The following is a 27,608-nucleotide window of genomic DNA, read 5'->3' as shown; positions in this document are numbered from 1 at the left end:
CCCCCTGAGCAGAAAGAAAAGGCATTTGTGCGATCTTGAACATTCTGAGGCAGAAGAGACCATTCTTTTTGTGGCCCTGTCTATTTCACTAATGGTAAAAAAAAAAAGGAGAAAAAAAAAAATTCACTAAGACCTAGCTCATATTTATTATGTCTGGAGTCTTTATTGGTTTGGGTACCATTGACTGTGTGCAGGTTTATTCCTTAGAGATATCTAATTATCTCCCAACTTTGCCTCTAGAATTTGTCCAGGCCCCCATATACCAAGGAGAACTGTAACAGTATAGTAAAATATAAACAAAGAGACATTTTTTTTTAAGAAAACCCCATTTATTAAACTTATGTACACTGTAGGGGTGGTGGTGGGGCATACAGTAAGTTTGAGAAATTGTCTTAGAAAACAGGAAGATACTTTAAAAACTGAAAAAAAAAAAAAAAAAATCTATTGAAATCATGTATAAAAATATGTTGAACAGTGACCAACACTGAATTCCTGATTATTCTTGCCAGTTTTAAATTAAACAAAACTAAAAGTTTTAGATGGTTTAAAAACATTGAATATATTAAAAGAGGTGTGGAATCTCAAAGTAGATTAAGTCAAATAAAATTTACAAAAATACGGAAAAATAAATTCACCCTACCATTGAAATTGGCATGAAATTTAAAATATCAAATGCGGAGACCTTCTACAGACATGAATTGACAGATCATATAGTATTGCTTCCCCTTTAACATTTTCACCCCCCCCTCCCCTCATTGTCACCAGTGCGGCAGGAAGGGTAGAAGAAAGAAAGATAAAGAAAAAAATAGGGGTGTACAACACTGACTTACACCTTGTTTTATCACAGCAGCATGTGATTTTTGTTGTGGTTTTTAAGCAAACATGCACATAGGGAGTCAAAATGAAATAAATCTTAAAAGGGACAGTTATTTAAAAAGTGAACTTCTAAAACATTCACATAACACATCATTCTATTCGGCATTTACATAAACACTTAGACAATGTACCAACAAAAACATTTCTTTTCGGGAATCTGTAGGCAGAAAAAAAAAAAAAAATCAAAGACAAACCACGGTTTGCTTATTGAACCATGCAAGCAATTTGTCTAAAGAATGGAGATTAGTGTAAACTAAGTAATATATGCAACTGTCTGATAAAAAGGAAAAGACAGGATAATCAAATATTTTACTATCTTATACATAGCCATTTTAAGCAATACTGTACCCTTTAACGTCCCAAAAACAAATCAATACTTTGGAAGAAACCAACCAATTGCTGGTGATTTCTTTAATACTCATTACTTATTTGGCGGATAAAAATGCATATTTGTTTATATAAATCACTGTACAAAGAAATGAATGTCATCTGTCAGTGAGCAGGGTGTCTAGAAATTGGTATACAAATATTTCTCTGAATATTTTAAAAAAAATAAAAATAGTTCAGGTGAGTGAGATTTCACTAGATTTCATTCTTATTTTTTTGCTGGCTTCTTGGGGAATTTTTCAGCACATTTCTAAGACGGAAGTAAACACCAGTTGATTCTGACATGTTGTCATATTCAAATGGTGTGATTCCTTCTGCAAATTTACTCCTATCTGGAATACCAGAATTGGAAGGAGAAGGCTCCACAAATGTGGCCTCTTCTGTTGCATCTTCCTTCTCTCCACTTGTCTCCTTGTGTTTTGCATCTGATCCATTGGGCTCTGTAACAGCTTTTTCTAGGACATTAGGGTCTTCACTGTGTTCTTCATTCAGAGAGTCCTCTTCAGGAGTTAGAGGGCCATTTTCTTCAGGTCCTTGTGCAATTGATTCAAGGAACAGCTCCGAAGGCTTGGATACTTTTGCTAGATTTTGACTAGCAATTTTCACTCCTATGGCACTGTTCATTTCATTTCTGCCAGGAGATGAGGTGACAGAATTACCATTTAATGGTGTATGAACATCTGAATCACTGTTTGTGCTCTCTGCATTCTCAAGAGCAGCCCAGATTAAACGCTGCTGTTCTTCCAGCTCTTCCAAAGTCAATGTGTCTTCATCCATAGAAACCGCCACTTGTGGCTGTAAGTGAAAACTATCCTTGGACTGAAGTACTGGGGAGCCTCTAGTAGGAGTTGGTGGAGGTGTGCCTTTTGGAAGGGGTGGAGGAGTTGGAGTTGGTGGAGGAGGTGGTATAAAATTTGGAGGTGTTGAAGGAGGGGTTCTCCGAAGTAGTGTAGGTGGAGTATTACACGGAGATCCAGGTGGAAGAGGTGGTTGAAACTTAAAGCCTTTGGAAGCAGGTGAGCAAAAGGATGCATCTGAATCTGAAACCATAAAAAGCAAGCTATAAGCACTATTGGAAGCAGGTATTTACAACATCTTAAACTAAAGTTTTGTAATGTGAAAAAAAAATAAAAAAATCTGATTAGCTGCAAGATTCAGAACTTAAATATTCATAAAAGGCAAACGGTACCAAGATCCCCTTTACCAAGGCAACCAATGACATACATTATTAATTACGACATTATACTCCTGTTTACTACCCACTTGCTCATCAATCTCATAGCAAGATTAGGAGTTACAGATCAATATGATAAAAGGTCTTGTGGAGGTTACTCAAACAGATCTAAGAATCCATATAAAATCATAATTTATATATTTAAAGCATAGACATTAAGGTAGTTTTCAAAAATCATCTTGCATCATTGGATGCACTCTAAATATTGTAAACAAGTTCTCTCTCCCCTAACTTTAATTTTGTCCCATGGAGTTATGTCAATATTATAGTTAATTCCAATAGATAATTTAGCTTTGTTATACAGATATGTTGACCGATTAAACATCAGGCTAAAGTGTCCAAAGAGGACTTGCATTTCTGTTACATCTAAGTAACAGATCTAGTTTACCACTATCACTCGGGTCATGTATAATTATGCCTATAAATAGGGAATGTTAGCCCATGCAGCAGGAGCACTGCCAAATTGAATGGCCAAATCTGAAAGACCCTTCCCTCAAGGTGCTTGGGACTAGTGCCCAGATCCAACAGAGAACCATTAGTGTGGTCAGACAATGAGGGCATGCATCAGTGTTTTCCAAACCCAGTCCTCAAGTACCCCTAACAGTGCTTGTTTTCCACATCTCTTTGGTGGAGCACAGGTGTATTCATTACAGACAGACACATTATGAAAGATACACAGGTATAATTATTTTACTTGTGACCTGGAAAACCTGCACTGTTAGGTGTACTTGAGGCCTGGGTACGGGAAACACTGGCATATATGGTCATATGCAGTTATCACCTGACTGCATCTACCATCTATCCCAGCCATCAGTTGCAGTGTGAGATATGTCTTTGTTGGACCTGCAATAAATTAGGTCTATAACAGCTTAATTGGCCACCCAAATAGAGTGTATAGGAAAAGAAAACAAAGAAAAATTTCAAGTGCAAAATCTACAGAGCATATTATACAATGAAAACAAATTATATTTAGATGCTAGTCTGCAGTTGGATCAGTCATACCCCGCTTTAAAGACACAAGTTTATTTCAAGAATTACTTCGTACTAGAGTTACCCCCACAAGAGTTGAGTATATATTTATTTTAAAGCTTAATACAACTAATGTAAAAAGTTCAGATCAACTTTCATTTTTCAACATTAAATAAAATATTTGTAATTTTTTCATTTACTTCCCATACCTGACCCCACATCCATATCCACTGGTGATTCTCCTTTGCCATTTCCAGATGTCTTTTGTCTTTTTTTCTCAGAAAGTGACTGGGATAAAGAAGGTCTCTTCTGGCTGGTATTATGGCTTGGCTATGATGAAAACATTTCAGTATTGAAAAGAAGGGGGCGCTGGGAGGGGTTATCATTAAACATGTCAGAATTGACAGCTCACAGATCTTGGACTACAAATAAATATTTGTCTATTCATGAAAACAGTCAACAAAATTTAATTCTAAACCAAACAGCTCAATCCTATTTTGTAGAATTCATCTGTCAATATATATAGTTAATATACCAGAAGCGTTTTACTTAAGGGGGTATATTCAATTAGCTTTGCAGTCCGCGATTATGCGGAGCTGCACGAGTCCCATCACTGCAACGTCACAGATTTCCATGTGCACCCCATAGGGTGTAAAGGAAAATCCGCAGTGTTGTGGTACCGTATTGTCACTTTATACACGCAGCCGCGCACTGCAAAGATAATTGAATATGCCCTAAAATGTGAGTAAGCACTTCTATAGGAAAATACCAGCAATAATCAGCAGGCAAGGAAAATATTCAGTCACACTGATCCTGCTGTATTGTAATAGTTTAAAATTATGCAATACTCTGGGCTAACTTTAATTTCAAATGGCAGAACAGGAAGATCAAATACCTGGGGATTTTCCTCACTTCTCGCTATGACCTCCTCTTTCGCGAGAATTTCCTACCCCTTTTCTCCAAGACGCAATCAGACCTGACCTCCTGGAACCGCCTTATTATTTCGTGGCTGGGCAGGATCATAACTGTCAAAATGAACATACTCCCCAAATGGCTGTACCTCTTCCAAACCCTTCCGGTAGCAGTCCCTGCCTCTTTCCTTGCCAACAATCAGAAGGCACTCGCCCACTTTATTTGGAATCATAGACCTCCTAGAGTCTCATCCAATATCTTAAAACGACCAATCCCTGGAGGAGGAAGAGGCCTTGCCGACATCAAATTATACTATTTGGCATCCCACCTTTCGCAAATCGTTGCCTCCTACGCTCCCTCTGGCTCAACTGCATGGCTTGATATAGAATCGGCCCATCTAACCCTGCCCGATCTCTCATCTCTCTGGGGCGTATGACCCGCCCGTCGCCCCCCTGCTGTTAGAGCACTGCCTTCTATCAAATTTGATGCTATGCTCTGGGACTCCAACTCCTTCAAACTAAAACTTTCAACTGCAATATTTCCTTTAACCCCCATCTGACATAACCCGGTGTTCCCTCCCGGATCTGCCTCTACGATCCACCGTAACTGGTCTCGTGCAGGGCTTAAATTTCCAGTAGATTTTTCCAAACGGGGCCGCTGGCTTTCGCTAGCAGATCTCCAACCCCAATCCTCGTCCCAAATCCTCAGCCCCTTTGATTTCTTCCTAATTAATCATTTCTTGTGATCCCTGCCACCAACCTATGTTCTTAGGGACCTTACTCCATTTGAATCTCTTTGTAGAAAACATCCCTTGGACAAGGGCATGATTTCTCAAATATATAGCATTCTGCTCACTTCTGCCCTTCCCTCTCCAAACCCTCATGAAGACGAGTGGGAAAAGGACCTTGGTCCTCCCCCAGATGAAGAGGCTTGGGAGGACATGAGACTGGGGATAGCTAAATGCTCAATATCAACTAAACTAAAGGAAACCGCTTACAAAATTTATTACCGTTGGTATTACACTCCCACAAGACTCCATAAAATGTTTCCTTCTTCCTCGCCCTTCTGTTGGCGGGACTGTGGCCAAAGGGCTACGATGTTTCATATTTGGTGGTCTTGCCCGATTATCACCACCTTCTGGGATTCAGTCCATAGTTTCCTAAATACCCTTTTTGAAGCCCCCATCCCGAAAGATCCCTGGATATTTCTTTTATGTTACCCTCCCCAAGACCTGGATAAATTCTCCAAGAAATTAACTGCCTACATCCTGAAAGCAGCCAAATCACTCATAGCCCTTAATTGGAAAAATACCTCACCTTTTGGCTCTCAAGAGGCAGATTTGGCACGTGGCAGCTATGGAGGAGATTACGTACTACCTCCACGATAGAGGCCACGTCTTCAGTCAAGTCTGGGCTCCATGGCTAGCCGTGGAACACACCTTCCCCCCTCAACGCTCCGCGTCCTCCGACCTGACCCGTGTGCGATGACCCTAACTTCCCGAAAACATATCTCCCCCTCTGCTATAGGCTCAACACACCCTAGTTATCCTCTAAATACTTACAGTGCTTATCTTTGTGGTCCTACCCCCCTCATCCCTCCCCCACAATCCCTTTTGTTCCTACACCCATTTTATATTACTCTTTAAAAATGTAAAAACCGGTCATTTTTGTCTAAAGGGTTCCTAATATGCGATACACCACAATAACTGTTGTGATTTTACTGTGTATGCTACACAGTGTTATCGTTTTGCTGTCTATTTTCTTGATTGACCACTGAAAATAAAAAATTATAAAAAAAAAAAATTTGCAATACAAAATAAACTACTTAACCCAAATGGCAACACCAGAAGATAATAGGATTTGTATACTTCTGTAAAACCCATTTCTCTTAGTTCATTGGAGTACAGTGCAGGGGATTCAGGGGCACTTTAAGAAGCTAACATTTGACCTGAACTCCTCCCCCTCTATACCCCTCTCCTGTTAAGCCTCAGTTTTGGTCAATGCCCCAATGTGGTACAACATAAGTTTGCTTTGGGACAGCCTTTTTATTTATTAGTTGTTTACATTTAACCAAGCCCCAACAGAAAGGGAGACAAAGGGGCATATTCAATTAGGTTTCTGGTCCGCGGGAATGCGCCGCAAAGTCATTTCACGATACCACAATAACGTGGATTTGCGTGCACACCCCATAGGGTTGCGTAGGAAAATCTGCGTTATTGCAGTACCGTATTACGGTCAATACTGCACAGTTTCCGTGGTAAAGCGCGTTACCGCGGACCGGAAACCTAATTAAATATGCCCCAAAGAGAAATAAACAAAAAAAGGAAAACAACATCCTCTTGAACAGTAACACAACATGTCACACAAAAGGAGAAAAAAAATCCTATATTCTATCGCATCCATTGGTTCAACTGGAAACAATGGGGACATCCCACAGCCGCCATTACGGGTGGGAACTCAGAAGAAACAGCGAGAAGCAGCAGTCTCCCAAAACCGACATCCCTTGATGTAAACACATGAAACCTAAAGAACTGGGTAAAAGTGTGAATCGAGGACCAAGTGACCACCTGACACAGCTACTCAGTCGAGGCGCCGTGCTGTGCTCTCCTGGAAGAACTCACCGACGTGGTGGGATGAGTTAACAGGCTGCCATACCTCACCATAAGCCTGATGATTTACAGGTGTAATCCGAGCAATAGTCACCTTAGAGGATGCCCAGCCCCTCTTGTCCGCATCAGAGTGGAGAAAAGAGGATTTATGTACTTACGTTAAATCCGTTTCTCTGATTCCGTCTGGGGGACACTGCTTACCATGGGTTGTGGAGGGAGCTGGTGGAGTTGGCACCTAACTAGTTAACTTTTAGTACTGCCGACAGACCCCTCCCCTCTACAATCCCCCTGCCCCCTCTTGTTCAGTTAATTAAAAAGCCCAAGGAAAATGCCAAACAAGAGCACACAGAAGAAAAGCAGAAGGGAGGGATCGCAGTGTCCCTCAGACGGAATCAGAGAAACGGATTTAACGTAAGTACATAAATCCTCTTTTCTCTTTCATCCAGTCTGGGGGACACTGCTTACCATGGGGACGTTCTAAAGCAGCCCCTAAGGGTGGGACTACTCTGAAAGCCCCGCTCGTAAAGCACTACGAGCGAAATTTGCATCCGCAGAGGCAAATACATTAAACTGGTAAAATTTGGTAAAGGTGTGGACAGAGGACCAGGTGGCTGCCCTGCAAAGTTGATCTGCAGAAGCCCCATTGCTCGCTGCCCATGATGCCCCTACTGATCTGGTGGAATGGGCCGTAAGTCTCTCTGGCACCGGACGGTTAGCCTTTATGTAAGCTTGCCTAATGGTAGCCGCAATCCATCTTACAATGGACTGTTTTGAGGCTGGCCAGCCTCTCTTATTGGCATCATACAGAACAAACAAGGAATCAGTACGCCTCACTTGAGAAGTTCTCTTAACATAAATGCGGAGAGCCCTAACCACGTCTAACTTTTCCAGACTCAGAATCCGAAATGGAAGAGGGAGAAAAGACCGGAACTACAATTTCCTGGTTCATGTGGAAAGCCGAAACTACCTTAGGTACAAAGGAAGGGAGGGTTCCTAACACCGCTCTGTCTTCGTGGAAAACTAGGTATGGTCCCCTGCAAGACAGAGCACCTAATTCTGAAACCCTACGCACAGATGCAATGGCCAGAAGAAAGGACCTTCCAGGTCAACCACTTCAAATCAGTCACAAGTAATGGCTCAAAGGGAGGCCCTTTAAGCATGTCCAGCACCAGGTTAAGATCCCACGGTGCTGTAGGCGCTACATAGGGAGGTTGAATATGTAAGACTCCCTGAAGGAAAGTCCTAATGTCTGGCAAATCCGCTAATTTCAGATGAAAAAAGACTGAAAGTGCCGAAACCTGAACCTTTAGGGAACCTAAGCGAAGCCCAGCTTCCAGGCCATCTTGAAGAAAAGCCAATAAACGAGGGAGACGAAATGAGGACGTGTGACATGACCTATTTTCACACCATCTGATATACGCTTTCCAAATTCGGTGATAAATACGAGCCGAGACTGGCTTTCTGGCTCACATCATAGTGTTCACCACGCTGGAGGAAAAACCTCTAGCGGCTGGCTTCAGCAGTCATGCCATTAAACTGAGCTGAGGTAAATTCTGGTAACGGAAGGGACCTTGCATAAGGTGGTCGTCGCGAAATGGAAGACGAACACCCGGTCCTTCTGCCATTGAGAGTATGTCCGCGTACCAGACTCAGCGCGGGCATGAGGGAGCAAATAGAATTACTGGCAGACCTCCCTGTTTTACTCTTTTGAGCACCCGAGGAAGCATGGGAATCGGAGGGAACAGATATCCCAACCTGAAGTCCCATGACATTGACATTACGTCCACTGCCACCGCTAAGGGGGTCTCTTGCCCTTGCGCAAAACCTGTAAACCTTTCTGTGGTGTCTGGAGGCCATGAGATCTATATCCGGAAGACCCCACTTCTGAGCCAGAGACTGGAACACTTCCGGATGGAGTGACCACTCCCCTGGCATCATCTGATGTCGACTTAGGAAGTCGGCCTCCCAATTTTTTATTCCTGAAATGAATACTGCCGATATTACAGGAACATATTGTTCTGCCCAAATCAAGATTCGAACTGCAATTTTCATTGCAGCTGCACTCTTGGTTCTTCCCTGTCTGTTGACATATGCCACAGCCGTGGCATTGTCGGACTGAACCCTGACAGGGTGGCCCTGGAGGAGGGCCTGGCCTCCCCTAAGGGCCAAAAGAATAGCCTTCAATTCCAGAACGTTTATCAATAGGGTCGATTCCTGAACCGACCAAAGGCGCTGGAGGTGAAGGATTACCGCCCCCCCCCAACCCTTCAGGCTGGCATCTGTCGTGGCTATGATCCATGACCATGGAGCGAAGGACCTGCCCACCGACATGTGATCCTGAATCAGCCACCACTGGAGTGATTCTCTCGTCCTCAGGGATAGAGATCCTCTGAAGATCTAAGCGTAGGTGGGTAACCATTTCTTCAACAGATCCCACTGAAAACATCGAGAATGAGCTCGACCAAAGGGAATGGTCTCGAAGGAGGCCACCATATTTCCCAGCAGCCGCATGCACAAGTGGATTGAGGGGCTGGGAGAAGACAAGACCTGGGCTGTTATGCTTTGGATTGAACCAATCTTCTCGACAGGCAGGAACACTTTTTGCTGGCTGGTGTCCATGATGAGGCCTAGGAAAACCATGGGTTGACACGGGACCATCTGGGATTTCTTTAAATTGATCAGCCATCCGTGGTCCTTGAGAACCGCCAAGGTGAGGGACAAGTGATGACGTAAGCAATTCTCTGAGGAGGACTTGATGAGCAGGTCGTCCAGATAAGGTACGACCTGAACTCCCAGAAGGTGAAGGCGCGCTGCCATTACTGACATGACCTTCGTGAAAACCCTCGGTGCTGTTGAGAGGCCGAAGGGGAGGGCAAGAAACTGATAGTGGGAGGATCCCACTGTGAATCTGAAGAGGGACCGATGGTCCCTCCAAATAGGAACGTGGAAGTATGCGTCTTTTATGTCTATGGACGCCATAAACTGATCTTTCTCCAAGCCGTTTATCACCGACCTCAGGGATTCCATCCGAAACCTGTCCACCCTTTAGTGTACATTGAGGCCCTTTAGGTTTAAGATGGGTCGGAAGGAGCCGTCCGGCTTCTTGACAAGGAACAGGTTTGAATAAAACCCCTGTCCCTTTTGGTAGTCTGGGACCCTGCAGATAACTCTTTGCGAAAGAAGAGAGGCGACACAATCCTGTATTGCTCGTCTTCTTGTTGGATCTCGGGGTAGTGGGGTTACAAAGAACCGCTGTGGTACGGGGCCCAGCAGGTCTATCCTGTACCTCCTTGATATAATGGCCCGAATCCAAGAGTCTTGGGAGGACGCTGCCCACTGTTCCTGAAACAAGTACAGACGATCCCCCACTGGCGCCCCCTCCAGGAGAACCAAGTGGTCGCCAGGACGCAGGCTTCTCCTGGTTCTTGAAGGCCTGGCGCTTTGCCGTAAACGAGGATCTCCCCCTAGAAGAGGAGCCTCGAGCATTAGGCTGTCTACTTCTAAAGGGCTGTCCTCTAGACAAGGAGGTCCCCCGAAAGGGCTGACGAAAGGAGCTGACCCGAGGGTTCCAGCTCCTGCCAGGGAATACCGCCAAGGAAGTGCTTTTGCCCCCCGTTGCCCGAGAGATCAAGGTATCTAATTCCGGACCGAACAAACCTGCTGCTAAAAAAGGAATTGTTTCAACGGACTTTTTTGATTCCGCATCTCCTTCCCAGGATTTCAGCCAAAGCATCCTTCTAGCTGAAATAGATGCCGCCTGAATAGAAGAGGAGACGGCCGCTGTGTTCTGGGACGCCTCAAAGGTACCCGGATGCCTCCTTCAAATGTAAAGCCAGGGGGAACAAATCGGAGTCCTGTAAGGCCTCTGCTAGCTGGTCTGCCCATGCTTCCATGGCTCTAGCAACCCAAGCTGAAGCAAATGTGGGTCTAAAAGAAGAACCCGCAGCCGCGAATATAGATTTCAGCTGGGATTCTACTTTGCAGTCATTGGCATCCTGAAGGGACGCTGAACCAGGAGCTGGAAGTAAGGTGTGTTTTGCCAATCGGGCTATAGGAATATCTACCTTGGGAATACTCTCCCAGCGAACCACATCTTCCTCCTGCAAAGGATACAGGGAAGAGAACCTTCTGGGAACAGAGAACCGTTTTTCAGGTTGTTTCCATGCTCCTTCTGCAATATCCCTAAGTTCTACAGAAGGGGGAAAACGGCTAGCCTTCCCTTTTTGCCTTCTTAAAGAGACTTCTGTCTCTAGGGGTAGGATCCTCCGGTTCTGGGAGGTCCAATGCCTGTAACCGCTAAAACCAAATCGTTAATAAATTGGCTTTTAGGATTTTCTTCCTGTTCCAAGGATTGAACCTGGTCAGGATTGGAATAAATTTCCCCCTCATCCTCAGAACACTCCTCAGAGTCTGAAAGGACCATAAGGGGATTTACAGATCTAGGCCTCTTTCTTTTAGTAGGCGGGATGTTTGGGGAATCACGCAACTGGTTAAGCTTCTCCAAACCCCTTATAAATGCTGTAGACCACGCCGGTTCTGTGAAGACAGGGGCTGGGTCAGACTGTAATGAGGAAGGTCCTGGTATAGATGTTCCAATAGACCCTGAGGAAGCCGGGAGGCCTAAATGTGTGCTAGAATGGCCATGGAATTTGCCACAGTAGATAGCAAATGATTAGATTGAAAAACCATCTGTGCTAGGGAGGAAACCGACTGTCAGGGAGGTCACCCAGGCCGGCTCCTCCGTCAGTGGGACTGAAATCTGCTGGGTTTGCGCAGGGGGGACCCCTGCTTCGCATACAGAGCAGAGCGCCAAAGGGTCCTTCTGCCCACAAGGTAATTTTACATGACATTTTGAACATGTGAAATATTTTGCTATAGGGCCCTTTCCCTTATCTGTCATCTTTATAAAGGAATGGCACACCAAACACAGACTTAATTGTTAAATTAAGCAGAGTAGAGAGATAGATAGAGAGAGAGTAATGCACAGAGAGAACAGAGTGAATAACAAGTAACCAACTAATCTTGTCATAAAAGTTGTACTTGAAAATTTTTAAAACACAATATAATATATAGGCAAGTAGGGAGACTATAATGTAAACCCTTACTAGCCCAGTTTGTGCACAGCAAAACAGATAATGCGTTTAAATAAATCAGATACTTAGCCCATAGGCCACAAAGGGGAGAAGTCCAACAGCAGTGTCCTGTGCCTGCTCCCTCAGCTCTGTTCACTCTTCCCAGGCTTCTCTTAGCCCCAGAAGGCTGAGATAGACCATCTCTCTCTGGAAGGAGGGAGGAACTCTATGCTTTAGCTCCCCCCCCTTCAGTAATGCTGTTTCTGCAGCGGAACATGATTTGTAAAAAAAAAATTCTCCTTGTGATGGTGGCAGAGTAGTGGAGACCTCCAAGACTGAGGTCTCTGCAGCGAAAGACACCTTGATGCCCCCTCCTATGTATGAGGGGGGATCTTGGTATAGCCCCCTTCCTCCTCTCTCCGTAGCACCGACTAAGCAAATCCAAGATGGCCGCCGGCATCTTAAGTATCCGATAACCGGCGCTCTATGCCTGTAATGGCAGCGCCGGTTATCGGGGAGGCTGGAGGAGTGACAGCGGTCCGTGAGACCGCTTGTCACTCCTAAATCGGGCACCCATCTTCTTCCTTCTCTCCTGTCCCTGTCAGTGAGAGCCGCTGGCTTTCATCGGACAGGGGAATGCCTGCGCTGCACAGCTGTGAGTGTGTTCTCTATAGTAGCACACTCCAGCGCTGCCACCTGAAATAAAAATCAAATAAAAGAAATAAAAGTTTTTAAAATTTACACTAAGTACCAAAAAACGCTGCCCAACTCCTGGGCACCTAAAAAAAAACTGAACAAGAGGGGGCAGGGGGATTGTAGAGGGGAGGGGTCTGTCGGCAGTACTAAAAGTTAACTAGTAAGGTGCCAACTCCCAAGCTCCCCTCCACAACCCATGGTAAGCAGTGTCCCCCAGACTGGATGAAAGAGAAAAACAGTGTCAGTCAGCAAAGCTCTGAACACATCCAGAAAACAAGAGAAGCCCCGCCCTCTGAAGACAGACATCTGGTCAGGGCAGACATGACAATATCCTGATTAAACCACTTTAGGAAGGCAGGTGGGTTTTGTTCCAAGAACTGCCATATCCTCATGAAAAACCAAGAAGCGAAGCCGTAAAAATGGCCAAAAAGGAAGACAGGTCTTCCACGTAAGGATCCAAGGAAGCAAAAGGGGAATGCTGCAAAGCATTCAACACCAAGTTAAAATCCTAAGGTGTCCCTTGAAGAATATACGAGGCTTCCCATAAAGCACCCGCCTAAACGTCTGCATATCAAAGAGTCTTCTTGGAAAGTAAAAAAAGAGCCAACACCTGAACCTTAAGTGAACCAAGGCGCTAACCAGCTTCCAGCCCACCCTGCATAAATCGAAAAGAGGAGGTAGGGCTCCCCTTTCTTTCATACTTGAGTATATACATCCTCGAGAGACTACATGGCATCTACCAAGACTGCCTGAGAATATCGTGCCTTGGAGCATAAGAGCCTGTCCTTTCGGTTTAACAGAGACGCCAACCAGTTCACTCCACCTGTCTACCAATTTGCAAAACACCTTCAAATGGAGAGACCATTTTCCGGTGTATAGAGTCTGCTGGCTCCCAAAAAAAAAAAAAAAAAAAAAAAAGTCTTCCTGCCAATATTTCAGCACTGGGACAAAAACCACTATGATGGCCCAAACGTGATATTCGTCCCACTAAAAGATCTTGTGCGTCTCACACATGGCTAAAGAATTCCTGGTGCTACCTTGTGATTCAGGTATGCTACCGTCATGGTATTGTCCATCTTCACCCACCAGCAGCAAATGTTCTGCAATGACCAAAGCGCGGAACACAGCTCGCAGTTAGAACATATTGGAATTTGATTAGAAGCTTGAATTCCTCTAAAGTTCCTGAAAGCAGGCGTGATTGAGCTCTGTGCAGCTCCAGTCACTGCGGCAAAAGCCTCAAAATAAAGAAATAAAAAATAATTAAAACGATTATTATTCATTTACTAAAAAAAGGCAGTCCCAAAGCAAAATTATGTCCTACCACGTTGGGGCACTAAACTAAACTGAGGGTCAACAGAAGAGGCATATAGAGGTGGAGGAGCTATGGTCAAATGTTAGCTTCTTAAAGTGCCCGCCACCCAGGAACCCCTACACTGTACCCCAATGTTCCCAGCGTCTCCCTATGGATGCAGGAGAAAATTTTATTTGTATTTTTTTTAAAGAAACATAAAGCCAGACAATTCCTGGCACTTAAAAGACATCGCTTTCCCCAATTTAATCCAGTAGATCCATTAGTAGCCAATGACTTATTGCCATTTCTCAAACCTAATTGCTGTCAGTTTGGTTTAAGCAGCATAGCCTTTGGGTACAGGATCATTAAGGGTGTGGTGCAAGATAGTCTAAATGTTTTGCCAGCACAATAACACTTCAAGAGCACTTTCGCACCAATATTTTATTTTGCCTCAATTTTTGATAAAATTAAACAGAGTTTCCAGTTTACATTCGTAGATCATGAAGTATTTGGACATTCTCCAAATAGAGAAGTGGCACCGCAGACTGCACTATACTCAGTTTAGTTGTGCATTTCAAACAAACATGTATTAAGCAAATAATGATTTGAATGCGCACACCTGTGTGTATAGGTCCTAAAACTGGGATACTGATCAAAGTAAGAGTGAAGAAAATACTTACACTGGGAAATTTACAAGCCAGGAAATTTGCAAACAAGTCTTTCTGGTGAGCTGGTTGCATTGGGATAGATCCAAAACTACGCCAGTCCTGACAAGAGAAGAAAATAAAATAACTGGTTACACTAGAGGCAATTTCTAGTGAACCTTTTGTAAAGTAACCTCACTTAGCAGAATAGATATTCCTTTCCTCCCATGTCCATTTACATCTCCTGTGCTATTGGGAGTCCATGTTTAAATCAGGACCCCACAGAGGGAATGAAGTGCAGAAAGGTGACAATCAAAATAACCTTTGTTTCCCCCCACACCCTTGTTCTCTCATTTCATATAAACAATGCAACTAACAGCTATGACTAGTAAATTACACAGCCAGGGTCCACCAATATACAAAATACAGTCTATTATGCTGGGCAGTATACAAAACAGACCCTTTTCTGGTGGCAGGTATATAAAAGTATATCCCTTCATAGTACACAATGTATAGCATGCAAAGTACAGACTAGCATACAAAGTAGAAAAAAATTTGGTGACTTATACATCAGACCATGTTCTACGCAAACCTTCCTAAATCAAGCCCTTCCTAGTGGTTGGAACAGAATACAAAATAGCCTAGCTATGAGTATATTAGCCGAGCCATACCTGTCACCAAATATGTAAAGTTAAGCCCTATCTAAGGACAAGTATAAAATGCTAATATGGGGTGCCAAGTATACAAAGTTAAGCTCCTTAGCTTTCTCTATATTTGGCCTTACAGATATACCAATTATAAAATGCTAACTCAAATCTTAAGCCAAGCATACAAAGTGGAACTTTATATGCATGTTCAGCTGGGTTGTGTATATTTTTGCACTTGCTGACCCCCAGTCTTCCCAATAGGACCTGGAGCTGCAATGAGAACAAGTACTCCTAAATCCTCAATACCCTCTCCTGACAGGCTGCCAGGTTCCTAAACAGCAACAATCTTTTCCATCACTGTCCGATGGTGCAAATGCTTTTGTAGCCCGGTTGTATTCAAATCCTGTTGCATACATCTGAGAAACAACCTCCCCAGAAACTGAACATCTCAAAAGAACGGCAACAGTTTTAATTCATGCACTTATCTCCTGCATATATTGCAATGCCCTTCTTACTGTAACCAGACATTCAAACCTACAAAACTATTTTAAACACAGCAATTAGACCAATTTTGTTCACAACACATTCTATTGGTGCTCCACTGTCAGTCCCTATATTGTCTACTTTACTGAAGCATAAAATACTAAAGCTTACACAGCCATTAAAACCCAACATCTTGTCTCAAAATACCTCCCAACTGAACATCTGTACCCTGCCCAAGATCTGCAATTCACACACACACTACTTGCTCCAAGTACTGCTTATAGGACTGCTCTTGGGCAGCACTCATATAATCTTCCTTGTACAAGATTTTCCACTAGCCTCCAAACGTTTCCTAAAAATTCACTTCTTTAGGCAAGCTTAACAAATATCCCAAACCACCAAAGGCTTTAGACTTGTTTACTGTCTAATTACCACCCCTTTCTACAGGTAAATTTCTATGCTTAACCTAGTGACCTTCATGTCAATGTTGCTCTGTGACTGGCTCATGTAGCCCTAACAAAGCCCTCTTACTCCATTGGAATCTGGCTATTACATGCAATCTGTGGTATTTAATCTAATGTGTTGAACACCTACTTTCATAGACTGTAAATGTGTGAGCAGCACTCTTGCCATTGTCTACTTTTGGATGATTTCCTAGTGTTCTAAACCAACCTCTCTCTTTGCCTCTATGATAGTCTTTATTTCACCATTTCTAAACAGTCAGTGTCTCCATCTATGGGACGTCTCTTCCAAAATTCCTTTTGACAGACTAACATTCTCCTTTGGAGTATACTATAAATGATTCACAGAAGAGAATTGTATATGGTATTTCTACTTATCGCTATAATACTCTTTGTGAATTATTAAGTAATCTCCCTCATCTCCTATCGTGTAGGCTGTCTCCATTCCTATCTTAAACATCACCAGACTCATATACACCAACATTGCTCTATATCTGTCTCAATACCCCTTCTGGAATGGATTCCCATGATGTCAAGATGCAAATGTGAAAAGCCTCTTTACCTACAAACGCCTCAATGAACCTGCTTGTCCTATCTCCACTGGCCTGGTCTCTAACAACTACTACCAAATATCTCTGCTTTAACCATTATCAACTCTTCTCATATGCTGCACTTCATTTACCGCTCTACATCGGCATTGCTTTCCCCTCAAACTTTCCATCCATTAATCATTTTCCGAACACACTTCTTGAAGGGGTCTACTCAGTATTTCTTAAAATCCTTATCTCTCTGCCCAACTTGTATGAATGCAAGTACAATATATAGGGTTCAACTCGACGTTCGTAGCATCTAAAAAGTTAGATCTTAAAAGCTGGTAAGAGGAATGATGGGGAGTCATGAGTGTGATTAAAGAGAGAGCTGGTAGAAGTTTTAGAGTGGTGAAGATCCCCATTGAGTTTAGGATAAACTGTAAGGTGGGGGAATATATCTATAGAAAAGTTAGTAAGGTGTGTTTATTATAAAATAAGGGCATGCATGAGAATTTCACTGATGGCTTTCGATAGGATATATTTTAGTTATGTTACAGATAAGAAATAGACAAAAAGAAAAAAAAACATGTTGCAAACTCACATCTGCAATCTCAGGTGGGGGAACAATATTAAACCCAGGATAGCTGATTAATTTAGACACATCATAAGATATATGTTTCTTATTGGTCAGTGATTCGTCTTCAATCTCACCATCACTTGTATCTAGAAGATAAAAACAAAGTGTTGGAAGCATTAAGACAAGCCTGCAAACACAAGAAAAAAAATAGTGTTCAACATTGTATAACATGTTATTTTGTCTAACAATTGCTGAAATCATTAGCATACAGATCCAAGATCATTCACATCCACACACACAACAGCATACCTCTTCCATCATAAAGAGAGAGTCCAGAGTTCTCCAGTTCAGCGTCTTTCAACCATCCTGGAGGGTAACCCAGTTGGCGCATTCGATATATAAACTGAGGAAGATGGTTGTTAGTAATGCCAAGGGCCTCTTGAAGCTCCTCACTGTAAAATGAGAAAAACAAATATACACCAATAAAATATTTCCTTTTCTACATCGCTTAAAATATACCTCAATCTTCGTAACAAAAGACTGAACTATACCCATATTTCACAATATAATGGCTATATGGTTCTTCAATGCCTTACCTGCACCTGCAAATATGGGCCCCAGTTGATAGGCAACTAGAGCAAGAAGGCACATGCAAGATGTTGGGGACACCTTCTCCTTAAACTGGATAATGGGGCCTTCTTATAGCCCTCTGCCAAATTAGCATGTATGAGTATAACACTACATGGTAGCTCGCAGTCTTAATATAATGGCTAAAGTATGAGGGGGGTGGTGCTCCAGGAAATTTTATATTGGACAAAAAAAAACAAACAAACAAACATCCAATAAGAATAAAAACAAAACCCATGACAGACCTGAAATACAGTAAACTAGCGATACAATTTAAAATTGGGCGATTGCTTTTAAGAAAATAAGTACAGAATGCAAATAGTAAAGTTTTTTGTTTTAACAAGCCTAGAAAACCCACCTAATAACTCCAGGCTTAAACTTTCCGAACCTCTCTGCTACTTCTTCAGCATGATAGCGTTGCTGGTAATTGTGGTTACCAGCTTCTCCACAAGAATCCATAAATTCTTTTCTCTTCATGCCAATATGGACAAGATCCCGAGGCTGGAAGAATGAAAGAAACTGGGTATTACAGCAGTTATTCACCAACAGACTACTTCCTTGTAGTGCAATTTGGACCAGGCCCACACTGGAGCAGATAACTATTGGGATAAAAACAAAACGAAAACTAAAATATTAAAACCCTGCAGTATAAAGATTTACATTACATGGTACCAATAAATTCACTAGAGGATGCATAATATTCTTGTGATCAATATGGATAAAAGCAGAAAGTCTGGATCACTGCTATAAATACTACCACATACTTTGACAGAAACATTCCCACTCTCAATAAAAGTAGGTTGCGGAATAAAGCAACAATAGTTGCAAGAGAGTATGTCTTTTAGAATACAATTACTAACATACAAATAGGACTACATACTGTCCTAGTAGACGTCTGCATGGCCGATCATGTCAAAAGTCTACATAAGCACAGCCAATGATACAAGGAAGTGTTGTCTGAAAATTGACCACCAGTTTTAAAGCAATCTTACTCACAAAGTACAGTATTTAAGGGGATAACACAACCTCCCTAAAGAGACGACTATTACCAAAAGGCAAGTGCATCACATGCCAGAGAGCTCTAGCACAGGCCTGACCTACTTGTGGCTCTCCAGGTGTTGTGAAACTACAAACCCCAGCATGCTTTGCCAGTAAAGAGCAAGCTGCTAGCTGACAGTGCATTCTGGGACTTGTAGTTTCACAAACAACTGGAGAGCCACAGGTTGGCCAGGTCTGAGCTAGTAAAACACTATGGACCTGCTCGGGCCCCTCCCCATTTGTTAGTCATGGAGAGCATGTTTGATTAACCCCTTTAAGCAAATGTACATTTAGTAAGACAACTACTGATGCCATACTGGAGATCGACATTTATAAAGTCGTAATGGGGGAGGGGGGTTGTGCTTTTGCAAGACCCTTCATCTTACCACAGCTGCCAGGTATTGTAATGGGGTCAGAAGGTTATTGCCCTGAATGATCTTTCCAAACATTCGAAGCAGAGCACTGCCTGTACAATGCAATGTTACTGGGATTTCATGTTGCATGGAGTAGGCGATTCACCAGAGTGCTTCCACATTACTATGAGATCAATGCCGACATGGATCTAACAGCTACTGTAGATACGAACTGATCCAGTATGCATTGGATCCAATGCATACTGCAAATATTAGAAATTGATATTATAAATATTAATTTATAAATAATATTGCAAATATTAGGGGAGATCTACTGAAGTCTCAGAAAAAAAAGTTAAAGATTATACATATCTTGTTTCTGTCACTAAGAACTTGATTTAAAGTACACATCTGGTATTCCTGTACTTGGAAGAACTAGACTAATACATTTCCAGATAGTTTTAAGTTATGAATACATATGACTGAGCTGGGAAATACCAAAAAGATGTAACATAAATGTTATATAAGAATAATAGATTTCACCTACATTACAGATATGCCACACAAGTAACAAAAACCAGGCAATTCTTTTGTCCATGTGCAATTTTAGACTCAATCCACTATTAAACACTTTTAGACCGCAGTGGAAACATAACAGATAAGCTTGTGACCTGTAAGTAACAATATGCAAAACTAAGGAGGAGATATGTTTTTTCTTTCCCCAAATACACCAGGAAGAAAATCTGCATTAAATAAATGTCATTACAAGCATTAAGAATGCCTAATAATTTCTGTACATTTAAAACAATTTTGCAGGATACCAGCCCAATTACTCTTTAAACATAGCTAAATAAATATCAATTTGTAAATAGTCTTACTTTTGGACAATCCCTCAGTTGATGTTCCTCTGAGCCACAATTGAAGCAGCATGGTTTTGGTCTATTAAATTAAAAGAAGAGGTTTACTAGTAAATCAAATTGGCTACAAATGTATCATTAAGTGGAACATACATGGTTAAGAGCAGAACATTCGCAAAATTATTAATTGTAGGTACCCATAAAGATTAGGATGCTTACATTACACGGACAGTGGTGAGCAAGAATAATGTACTAGGAATCATACAGTATGATGTACATCTAGATCATTATTCCCACTTTAACACTAGCAACAGTTTATATCTATATGCAAAATGTTGGTTTATTATTGAAATTTCTACGTAGCACTCTGTCTTTATATGTTTTATACTTATGCACACATCTGCCGCCCACATGAGAATGTTTGACAATGGTACATGCTTTAGTTGTAAAAGGGTAGGTGGTGTTGAGTGCTGGAGAGAATATCCAATAATCTGTCCGTCTTCCATAGCTCCCACAACCCCTTTATAAGATCCTAAATCTGCTCCATTACAGTGTCATATAGACAAACATTAGAACATGAACTTCACACTGAATAAGAATTACCCTACTCCTTAAAAGGGAAGGGAAAAATAAAACTGGAGCCTGTAAAAATAGACTTGTCAACTTAAGAAAACAAAATAACATACAAACCTTTTTGCCTTTACTTGTACTTCTTGACCATCTAGAGACACAATCTGAGTAAAAACTTGCTGGTATCTTTATTAGAATATATTAAGGGGTTTTAATTAAAGACTCAAAAAACATTAGATATCAGACAAATAATTAAGAGAATATATACATGATATTACAATGTACAGGGTCCAGTTAAAAACAAAATATGTAGGAGAAGCAGATAGACCTGAACTAATTGTGTGCACTTCAAAGCCAGTCAGTGATAAGAGGCCTGTTACCACAGGAAAAAGTTTATCTGCAATAAACACTTCTCCCCCCACTTGGCAGAACATTGGAACGCAAACCACCTCACCCCCAGTTCAGAAAACACTGATCCTCTCTGCAGTTCAATGATTTATCAAAGCTCACAGAGTTTGGATTTGCTAATTTCAGGAATTAAAAAAAAATAAAAATCTCTATCAATCCACACATACATACACTTTTTTTTCTTGGGTGGTCTAGAGATAAAATTAAAGCAATATAAAGAGACAGGGCTTGAACCAAGACTGCGGCAGCCACCATGAAGTAATTAGGTATAATTTACTAACAGCGTAATTAAGTGCAAAAATTGTACTACACATTTGTCCTAACAAGCACAAGACAGACAAAAGACAGTTGCTTATTGCTTGCTGTGGCAACAAACTTTGCACTCTAGTGAAGTGCTATTGAATGAGCTATATGAGGCTCCCCAAGACAACTTATCAGGGGTGTGCCTAGCTAGCCTGTTGCTCAGGGCAGAAGCTGTACTTTTCCCTTATACAAAACTACCATAAACATTGGAATGCTTGCACTATAAAACAAATGTTTTGTATTATAAGATCTAACACAGATAAACTTTAGAGTCAAGAACATTTTAGTAAATGCTTGTAAACGCTTTCATCGATTTAGCTTTATTAGAGACACAATTCAGCTTTTTATCAGTTTAGCTGTTCTCTGTCCAATTGAACTTCCTCAGTTTTATTTATCCATAAGGAAATCAAATTGGAACAGGAAAACCAGAACACATGAACAGAGAACCAGCTTCTAGGTTAACAGTTAGCCAGAATAATACATGATATAGTGTACAGTCTGTGTTGTCACATATACCACTAACAATCACAAGAGTCCACAAGACAGTGTGAAAATATAGCCGAAGAAATAGATAATAAAGTGTTCAGTGAGAATACTTAAGTGCTTTCAATACCACTGATCTACAGTACTTAGATTGTTATATTTCAGAAACTGTGGCATGCTTTAGATCCAAAACACAGCAATACATTTTAGTTTACATTTAACTGGGTAGAATAAGCACAACTAATACATTAGTTGTGCTTATTCAACCCAGTGTTGTCTGCCCACTTGTTTTGAATAATTTCTCTTAACGGAGAAAGAATAACGGAGGGGGGCATAAAAGTGAAGACAGAGAAAGAATAGTGTTTTCATTTATAATAATAAACTGTCCGGTTTATTAAACAGAAAGTTCATCCACCCCAGTTATGTTGTAGATTGTCTGCCTGTTATAGTGACAGGCCCACGTTAAAAATTACTGAAATCCAGGCTTTAACAAAATCCAATCAATTATCTGTGAATTCTCCTACCATAAGAAAGGGCAGAGTTTCTGCACTCATTCTCATCCAATCCAACCACCAGCCCATTTCTGAAACCACTGCCCTAGTTCTCTCCTATTCTTTACAAGTCACCTTAATTGAGCTTCTGTTCTCTCAACTCACTACATTCTCTACAGCCTGCAATCAGGCTTCTGTCCCCAATAGTCCATTTAGAGCTGCAAGCAATCACTTTTATAAGGGTATACTAAGGGTCGCTTCACAATATGCATACTCCTGGGCCTCCCTGCCACCACAGACCACACTCTTCTCCCCCAACACATCCTTTACTTCATTGGCCTTTGTGACACAGTTCCCTCAGGGTTCATACCCTATGGGTTGAACAGCTCCTTCAGTGTTTATACCTCTGGCATATTTCCCACGCCTACAAAGCCCTCAACTACACCACCCTTTCATACATCTCATTTTGATATACTATCCCTCACACCTACTTAGATCCAACTCTGACTTCTCACTCCCACTTACATCACTTCCCTTGTGCTGCTAAATACCTATGGAATTCCCTACTATGCCTAATCAGATTTTTGCCCAGTCTTCAAATCTTAACTGTCTGAAAACCCACCTCTTTACTAGAACCTGCACTTCTACTGGTAACCCAATCTTCACTTATCAAGTCTCACTCACTGTTGTCTCAGCCGTGGCCTTTTTCCACTAGATTGTAAACTCTCACAAACAATGCTCTTCCTTATCCAGCCACATTTTTATCTACCTTGTATGTATGCTGTTTTCCTCACTCTGTGGCAATGCAAAGTACTGTGGCAGCTTACAGGTCAACAGTAAACTGCACCAAAACAACTGCAAAAACACCCCCCAAAAAAGAGATTATACAAATTATAAGTTTTATATTTGATTAACATTTGCAACAGTGTTCACCAGTTCCATAAACTCTGTTCTTAGAAACGTGTAGTTTTAATACCAATTTGTACCCCCAAATAAAACAAAACAAAACGAATCCTGCTGTACCAGAAAGTAATTTTCTTCATGCCGTGAACAAGTGGTGTATTGTGGCACAGTAATAAGAGGTTTACCACGGAGTGGGTGTTATGGAGCTTCATTTTAGGATACTTTGGTACTTCCCATCCTTCTGTCAACTGTGGATTCTCATTCAGAAGAGGTTGCCCAAGCTTGTCTAGGCAGAAGTTTGTAAAATAGAGAACACTTCCCACAACCTGTAAGACAAGAACATTCTTCTTAATTACCATTAAATATGGTGACCTTCACATTTTTCATTTTGCAGAAAAGTGGAAATGAGGGAGGTTTATTGGACATGTCCACAATATCTTAAAAAAAAAACAAACACAAACTTACACTAAAGGCTTCTTTAATTTTCTTAAATGTATCCACACTGGAGCTCCCACTGTCCTCCAATAAGATACTTGATGGCTGGGAGAAAAGTACACTCGGAATTAATATAATTTGGAAAGCAAACTACTGCCACAAGACTTCATTGAAGTATCATCCATAGATGATACTTTTACATTAAGTATTACCTGAGGTTTAACATTAAAACTGGTTTTTTCAAGGTTTGCTTTCCTCTGTTCTTCATACTTATGAACTAAGCTTGATACAAAATCTTCAATCTCTTGATGATATTGCCTGCATAAAAGCAAAGGTTATTTTAATGCTCAATATTTGCTCATTATCCCAAAGATAAAACAAAAAATGTGTGTATGCTATAAACTGCAGTATGCACATAGTAGTGAGCCTATGTAAAATTACCTAAAGCACATGATTGGCCACAAACATGTTCAGTTTACTTTAATTATGAAGAAAGATTTATATCTCTTTTAATGGTTTGCCCATATTTTTTAGATAGCAGTTAAACCATAATTTGGGACAATCTTTGTCCTGATAAATAGTTCTCTCTCACTTGCCTAAATTGGTTTGTAAATATGTCTCTGGGGATGTCCCCGGACACAGAAGAACAGGCTGGGTGGGATCCCCTACATATGTTCCTTGAACAATGCACTCAAAGAAGGGTTATCTGCCTTTTGGCAAAGATCAAGAGGTTTCTGTCCTAGGATGGTAATTCAGGGACTTCCCGTAATGGACTACTTTGGTCCTCCCGCCAGAAAGCTGAAAGTCTAAGACATAGTGCCTGAAATCACATGGGAGTGGTGAACCCATTTGACAGACTAGGGCACTTTGGACGTACCCCAACGTTTGAGCTGCACAACGCTTTCTATGCCCTGGTCTTTCGGCTGAGCAAGGGTAATTTTTGCCCATGCAACTGAAAGGCTGTGGCCGTTATTCATAGTCACTGTAATTTATTTTTCTCCCTTGTATTGTCATTACAATTTTTATTTTATCCCCCCCCCCCTCACATGATTGGTGTAGTGTGGCAACCATTATGATTCCTATGCCCCAATGATGTTGGGGAGGTGGTCTGGTCCTAGTAGATCCCACGTCCCTGAATCATCCAATACACCCCCCCACCACATGTGCCCTGGGGGAAACGCTGGCAGAACCCAGCCCAAAAGGAATCTCCAAGCATTGTGGCGAAGGTGGCCCAAAGACCCAGGCCTTTCTAAGGGACCTTAAGGTTCCCTGGTGTTGGAGACAGGTGCCATTTCTCTTTAGATTAGGGCCTGATGACTGCACCTCCAACCAGAAACTTTTTTGTGCACTTGGATGATCGAAAACACTGTCCCAAGCTTTAAATATTCATAAAGCACTGTGGGCATACCGTTGGCTGTAACATTATTTTAATTGCTTCTTAAAAAAAAAAGAACTCAACAAATTATGCATTTGTTGGGATATTTGCAACTCATTGAAAACAAAAATAAATCAATTACATACATCACAGCTACAGGGGAAAACTTTTATTCTAACATAACAGGAATATTTATCATATTCGCACTAGTCCTGCATTCTGTAAACGTGTTAAGGAAAAGCGGACATATTTTTGAACAAAGGATTTTTGCCAGACAGTAAACAGGTCAAAACTGTACAGGAGCATTTATATTTGCTCACCAATATGATTGTAAATCTCTGTGGGATGCTTAATCCTTACACACAAATTTCAAACAAAATTTATAACATTTCAATACACTGAATTATGAAAACTTCTAATTTAGTAAATTAATGAAAAAAACAAAAACAAAAAACTTACTTTGAAACCACGTGGTTCATAAACAAGATTTGCAACAGTGGTCCGTCAAACTTCTCATCCACAGACAATCCACTGTGAAGAAACAGTATAATCAAAATACTTATTATACTGTATCGACCCATCATTCCCACAAAACCACAATCTGACTTTATTGTTACTATTATATAAACCGCCTAACCACAGTGAGATGTCTCTGCTTGGCTGACATGATCATTTATTCACTTGCCAGTCAGACAGTTCAAGTGGAAGAATCAGTGCTGGTGGGTTACAGTAGTGCTTCAATAGTTAACAGGGACTTACATAAGCAATTCTGTTCTCCAAAAGTGGAGCATGATAACGGACCTTGCTAAGGTTTAAACAGAAATCTTTAGAATACAAATGATGCCAATATCTATAAACTCCTGTGAATAGCTCCATTATCAGAGTTTTTAAGTAACTGATCCAGTGTTTACTAGGAAAATGTGTGTATTTTAAGGAATAATGACCCCTTAATGTGAATAGTTACAAATATTGGAAGTCGCAGCGGCTTTCCATGACCTGTACAAAAACAGCAGCCATGTGCTTTATTATTTTTATGGTGACAGAATATCTTTTAAGGTCCATATAATTTAAAATATGGAGTGCATCATCCCATGTATATTACCTACACCTCACAGCAGCATAGTCGTAAGCACCTTGTAAACGTTCCTAGCCTGTGTTAAAGTAGCTGTGATAGGAGGAGGACACAATGGTAGTGGGCTCTGCTCGTAACAGATAATCTAAGGGGAGTGCTGTATAACAGAGGACACATCTGGGAGGGTGAGAAGGTGGGGAAGGAAGCAAGCATGGAAGAGGGCTGAAAGGCTTTTATGAAATTGTGATTTTTTTTGGGGCACTTTTTAAGATGTGGACAGAGGGTGTATGGTCAAAAAATAGGTTGGAGACATAGGTAGAGTGCAGGTGAGAGTAAGGAGTCTGAACGGAAATCTGCAAGGGATAGGGAAGCAGTGAAGTGACCAGCAGAGAGGGGAGGATGTGCAGAATGGCACAAGAGTAAACGAAGGTGAGGAGCAGCTTTAAGGATGGATCGCAAGGGGGAGAGGAGGAAGTTGCAATAGTCCACAGAGATGACAAGGAAGTGGATATTGGGTGAGAAAGGGTCTAATCCTGGAGACATTACTAAAATGGAAGCAAATTTTTCAGGTAGGGACTCAACATACAGAGTGAAAGAATATGTGGAGTTGTGGGATGTTTGTGTTGCACCATGATTGCGAACAAAGCTACATAGGTAATGAATAAGATCAATATTGATATCCTACCTTGGTCGAGAGAGAACAGATAATTTTCTCCTGAGCTCTTGATGTTCACATTCGTTAAGGGAAAATAATAAAGTTTGTTTAATGAAATCAAAGTATAATAATTAGAAATCAATTGGAAGGAGGAATGTGTATTACAAAACGTAGAAAGTCAAAAGATCAGTCAATGTAAATCAGAGACTATCATAGCACTAATATGCGTCTAAATGTACAGGGAGACACCATGACGTGTTTTGTATTTAAAACATTTTCATTCCCGCACATACCAGCTACCGTTTTAAATGACTACAGGGGAAATATATGTTGGTGTTGGCACCACCAGTAGTGTATGGTAAGATACAGTGGGGTCGTCCTGTTGTGTGGGTGTTACTGAGGGCCATTTCCTTCATTGGCTTTCATGCATCGGACTAAAGGATATTTTCCAAACGCAGCTGAGCTATTGTCTCCTCGCATCGGGTGAGATGTTCCTGGAGGCCCCCCGGCTCCGCCTCGCTTTCCTCGGCCTGATCAAACCGTATGTGGGTCTGCAGCGGAGCGGTCTCTCCATCTAACTGCTCAAATAGCTCGCTATCACCGAACTCCACCTCCGCCATCTTCCAACCGGCCGTCATAGAGACGTACCAT

The 27,608-nt window shown here is 41.5% G+C and overlaps 1 protein-coding gene across 1 annotated transcript; it reads right to left on the bottom strand.

Annotated features, from left to right (window-relative positions):
* Window positions 1-307: 307 nt before the first annotated feature.
* On the bottom strand, window positions 308-27,608 carry ZCCHC8 (zinc finger CCHC-type containing 8). The gene is made up of 14 exons (XM_075177866.1): window positions 27,403-27,608; window positions 26,988-27,030; window positions 25,690-25,761; window positions 24,068-24,173; window positions 23,886-23,960; window positions 23,643-23,746; window positions 20,953-21,018; window positions 20,284-20,344; window positions 18,373-18,515; window positions 17,697-17,839; window positions 17,412-17,533; window positions 14,726-14,812; window positions 3,676-3,796; window positions 308-2,303 (listed from the first exon to the last, which is right to left on the bottom strand). Exons 1-14 carry the CDS (start codon window positions 27,593-27,595, stop codon window positions 1,459-1,461), a joined length of 2,181 nt encoding a protein of 726 aa, XP_075033967.1. The 5' UTR covers window positions 27,596-27,608; the 3' UTR covers window positions 308-1,458.

Source organism: Mixophyes fleayi, chromosome 1 (assembly GCF_038048845.1).
Source record: "Mixophyes fleayi isolate aMixFle1 chromosome 1, aMixFle1.hap1, whole genome shotgun sequence".
NCBI lineage: Eukaryota > Metazoa > Chordata > Amphibia > Anura > Limnodynastidae > Mixophyes > Mixophyes fleayi.
Note: the sequence above shows the minus strand (reverse complement) of the source record. Positions and strands in the feature narration are given on the sequence as shown.